Genomic DNA, 4,930 nt, shown 5'->3' with positions numbered 1-4,930 from the left:
CCCAGTCAGGCCCCATCAGTGAGGCGCTTTGGACCACAAAAAATATAGTCAAGTGGGAGGTAGGCAGGACTATCCCCAAGGCATCAACTGTCTCATAAGGAGAGCAGAGTGAGACTGCAGGCTTGGCACTTCCTGAGAGGTGAATGGGGAAGGTTAGGCTGTTACATAACAATGGTGTGCTCATGTGCTCAGCAGGGGAGGCTGAACTCAGTGAGCTGAAGGGCATAGGGCAGGGGACTAGGGAAGAGGAAAAAACAAAACAAAACAAACAAAAAAGAAACTGGAGAGGAATTAAGAAAAATAGTGTATACGTGAGCTGAAAAGTCCCTTGTCCTCCAAGCTTAGTCACAGGTCCGGGGGAAATGAATGGTTCTGGTGCAATGAATGGGTTTAGGACAGTTAATGAGTTATTCTTCTTCTTTAACCTTAAATGAGAAAGGCATTCAACCTGTAATTAAAAGAGGGAATGGTACTTACTGGTAAATAGAGTGGAAGCTCCTCCTTAAAGGAATTTTGAGGGTAAAAGTACAATTTGTAACAGTTGAATGGAATTGTGTGTGACTGATGGAATGTAAGAGCAAACAAATATCTGGAGTAGAAAAATCCATGTGTGTAATGATAGTATCTTACAGAGGACTGAACTCTGACCTTATTTGTTTCTCTTGCCCAAATTTCTTTGTACACGGCTTGGTGAGTCACGCTTACTATGAAAACGTCTCCTTAAATGGGTTGAGATTAGCCAGTGTAATGTGGCTTACTTTCTGACCTGATTCTGGTAGAGTAACACATGACCCATGAAGGACCCCCTTATCTTAACTCAAAGGTTGTAGCAGACCTCCTATCTTAATTCAAGCCTTTCTTTTTACTGAATCAGGTTTTTAGATAAAACTTCACTTTTTCAACCACTTGCCAGTAAAGAATATCTAAGGCTTGTAAGCCCCTGCTTTAAGATGTCCCACCTATTCAGGCCAAAGCAATGCATACTTTTTTCTATGTATGAACTTATGGTTTTACCTGTGATTTCTGTCTTCATGAATGTATAAAACTAACCTGTTGCTTGCTTGCCGTTGCTGCATTTTCTCAGAACTCTTGAGACCACGTTCTGAAGGCTGTGGCTACACAGATTTAGCTCAGAATAAAACCTCTTTCAATTATTTTAAAGAGATGTGGGGTGTTTTTCCTGGTGAGGTTATCAAGTTAAACTTATACCTACCTTATAATCTAGCAGCTTCACTCTAGGAACTTCCCCATATCATCCTCTCTATGAATATCCTTAGCAGCATTATTCATAAGTTTATTCCACAACCTGATCACCAAAAACTAGGTTTTAGTAGGTGAGTGAATAAAGGAACTGATATATTCATTCAGTGGAATAATTCTCTGTACATACTAGAACAGTTGTTACCAGATGAAGAGGGTCTGGCTGCCTGTCACTGTCCAGCCAATATGCAGAGACGGGGATTAGGTTCAAACCAGCTTTATTATCAGAAGGCCAGTGATTCTGCAGAACAGCAAGAGTAGGCTCTCCATTCTGTTCTGCCTCTGTTACAGGTCTAATATTTTTTGTACTGAAATGCAAGGGAACAAACATCTAGAAATAAAACATTTTTAGATTTCAGGTCAATCAGAGGGTACAAACAATGAAGTGGAAATATTTGAATTTGTTAGGTAGAGTGCCTCTTGTAGTTATTTCCCACACTCGAAAGGTGTACCAAACATTCCCAGACCATGCCCGTTCAGTGGGAGCACCCCACGCCCTTTTCTTCCCCCCTCCCTTGAAGTCCCTTCCCCAGGATAGAATTGAAATGAGCTTTTCTCCTATGTGGGCATACATTATAGCAACTATTGCAGTGGTTCTCAACCTGTGGGTCACGACCCCTTTGGCGGTCAAACAACCCTTTCACAGAGGTCGCTGAAGACCATTGGAAAACACATACAATTCATAACAGTAGCAAAATGACAGTTATGTAGTAGCAATGCAAATAATTTTATTGTTGGAGGTCATCACAATATGAGGAACTGTATTAAAGGATTGGGGCATTATGAAGGTTGAGAACCACTGATCTACTGGCTTCAGTTTAGTATTGAATACATTGGATAATTTTCCATTCTCGTGATATTTTACTAAGAGTAATGAGTTTGAATTCCATCCACGTTAATACAAAGGATTTGACGTCACTGCTTTTTTCTGGCTGAGTAGTATACCATGATATGCATATACCACACACAGTTTATGCATTCTTGAGTTAATGGACACATAGGTTGTTTCCATGTCTTGGAGATTATAAATTGAGTTTGACCAATAATCTAGTGCAAATTTTGTTCTGATAAAATGATTTTTTTTTCTTCTAGGTAGATGTCTAGTACTGTGTTTGCAGTGTCAAATGGGAAATCTTATTTGAGTTCTTTGAGGATTCTGCGTACTTCTTTCCAAAGAGGCCATATTAATTTGCATCCCCCCCAACAGTGTAAAAGTGTTCCCCTTTCTCCACATCTCTACCAGCATCTGTAGTTCTGGGACTTTGTGATGTGGGTAATTTTACTGCGGTTAGGTTATGCCTCAGGGTGGTTTTGATTTACATTTCTCCAGTGATTAGGGACCTTGAGCATTTTTTCATATATTTGGTAGCCATTAGTCTTCCTGAGAGAAGGTTCTGTTCATGTCTCTTGCCAAGTGATAGATGGGATGGTTAGCACTGGTTTTGTTGACTAATTTGAGTTCTCTGTCCATCCTTGTTATCACACCTTTGTCAGATTCATAATATGCAAATATCTTTTCCTGGTCTGAATGTTGTCTATTTGCTTTGGTCATTGTGTTCTCAGCTGTGTAGAAGCTTTTCACTTTAATTAAGTCCCATTTATTTATTTTTGTTGTTGCAGTTGTCAAAGAAGTCTTCTCCATAAAATCTTTCCCCAGCCCTGTATTTTCAAAAGTTTTTCCCACACTTCCTTCTAGGATATTTGTATTTTCATGCCTTCTATTTAAGTCTTTTATCCTTCTTGAATCAAGGTGCGTATCCCGTTTCAGTCCTTTACATGTGGATATCCAGTTTTCCCAGCACCATTTATTGAATAGGGATCTTTTCCCCAGTGTTTGCTTTTGTTTGATTCATCAAAGATCAGGTGGCTATAAGATGTTGGTTTCATCTCATGGTTTTCTCTTTGGTTCTAAACTTCTAAATTCCTATTCTTGTGCCAATACCATGCTTTTTGATCACTATGGACTTGTAATACAGCCTTAAATCTGATAGAGTGATGCCCCCCAGCTTTGTTTTTACTACTAAGAATTGCCTTGGCTTTATGGGGATTTGTCTGGGTCCATACCAAACAACATACTATTTTTTTCAAATAATAAAAGTATGATGTTGTGCCAGGGTCCCAACCTAAGGGCAGGGTCCATATAGACCTATGGATATGGTGATGATTGATTGGGGAAAAGGTAACTTAGAAACGACAAGAGAGAAACACACAAGACACCCAGAATAGACTTTTCAAAGGTGGGAGACAGGGGACCACTGCCTGTTTGTGGGGTTCTGGCAGGTGGCTCTGAGTGTCAGTTCCACTCAGTTTTTATTTAAGGCTATTTGTTTATTAGCCCAGACAGTAAGCTCAGGAAGGGAACAAAGATGTCAGCACTTTCTCTGAGTAAGCATATCAGCTTCTATTGTTTCCATAATCCTTAACTTTAAGGGTTTGAACAGTCTTGAGAAACAAGAACCTGAGCCTTGTGTGGGGGCAGCCTCCCATCTGTGGTCACACACATAGATTCCTAGAGGTCTGTTAATACCCAGTAGTTCACTGGTGTCAATCTCCTCCAAAGAATCAGTGGGAAAGGAATTTTCCTCTCATCACCATGAGAGGGTCTTCCTCTGCTATAAGGGAGATAAGCCCTCCTACCCTTATTTCAGGGCTCAAGCTATTTTCTTGATCTCTGCCCCAGCCAAATACAAATCCACAATGGTTGTTTGATTTGACTGTTAAGGAGGCAGGGGATGGCCTAGTTAATGTTTCTTGCTAGGCCTTGCACATAGCATTCTCTGTGGCCATTATTCCTTCAGAGTGTTTACAGATCCAGGAGAGGTGATTGCAAGCTATATCCCCAACAGGCTCAGCTTTTAAGAAAAGCAGGAATCTTGCTCGGGTAAGAAATTTAATAGTGGCTGTTTCAAAGTTAAACTAGTTGACTTTCCTTTGTTCCACCTCACTTAGCTTACTTTTTCATTTTCCCCTTTTTCTGGTGGTGTTTCCCTTGCTAAGAATGGGGTCTTAGGTCCCTATTCTGCTTGCAATATCAGTATTTCAATGGGGATTGCATTGAATTTGTAGATTACTTTGGGAAGTATACACTTTTTCACAATGTTGATTCTTCCCAGCCATGAGCATAATATGCTCTTCCCTTTGTTAATTTCTTCTGCTATTTTTTTCTTAGGGTTTCAAAATTCTCTTTATGGAGGGCATTCCCCTCTTTTGTTAGGTATATTCCTAGGTATTCCATTTCCTTTGAAGCTACTGTGAAGGGAATTGTATGTTCCATTAGTTTCTCAACTTGACTGTTATTGGCATATGTAAAGGCTGCAGATTCATGGACTTTGATTTTGTACCCTGAGAGCTTGCTGTATCTCTTCATCACTTCCAGGAGATTTGTGGTTGAGTGTTTGGGGTTCTCCATGTATAAGATCATATCTTTGGCAAAGAGGGAGAGTTTGACCTCCTCTGCCCCCATGTGCAAACCTAAGAAATTTTAACTTTATCTGATAGGAAGTAACATCAAAGTAGTCTCCTTACACCAATACAAAATTTTTAAACAATAGAAAGGTAACTTGGAGGTAATTTTTACTTAACAAAATAGTTAAGAGAATTGTCAAAGGCAACATGATATCATCAAAGCAACCCTTACTCTACCAGTAATCAAAACACCTATTGTCTACAT

General features: G+C 39.8%; 1 protein-coding gene across 1 annotated transcript in view; it reads right to left on the bottom strand.

Moving 5' to 3' along the window:
• The window catches only part of LOC100966414 (disintegrin and metalloproteinase domain-containing protein 30-like), a 2,423-nt gene extending 2,239 nt beyond the window's left edge, over positions 1–184 (bottom strand). The window contains exon 1 of the mRNA XM_023507657.1: positions 2–184. Coding sequence (XP_023363425.1) covers positions 2–184 — 183 coding nt within the window. The remainder of the gene's footprint in view (position 1) is intronic.
• Positions 185–4,930: the final 4,746 nt, after the last annotated feature.

This window comes from Otolemur garnettii, unplaced genomic scaffold, assembly GCF_000181295.1.
Source record: "Otolemur garnettii isolate 467f Iridium unplaced genomic scaffold, OtoGar3 scaffold00196, whole genome shotgun sequence".
NCBI classification, from domain to species: Eukaryota; Metazoa; Chordata; class Mammalia; order Primates; family Galagidae; genus Otolemur; species Otolemur garnettii.
Note: the sequence above shows the minus strand (reverse complement) of the source record. Positions and strands in the feature narration are given on the sequence as shown.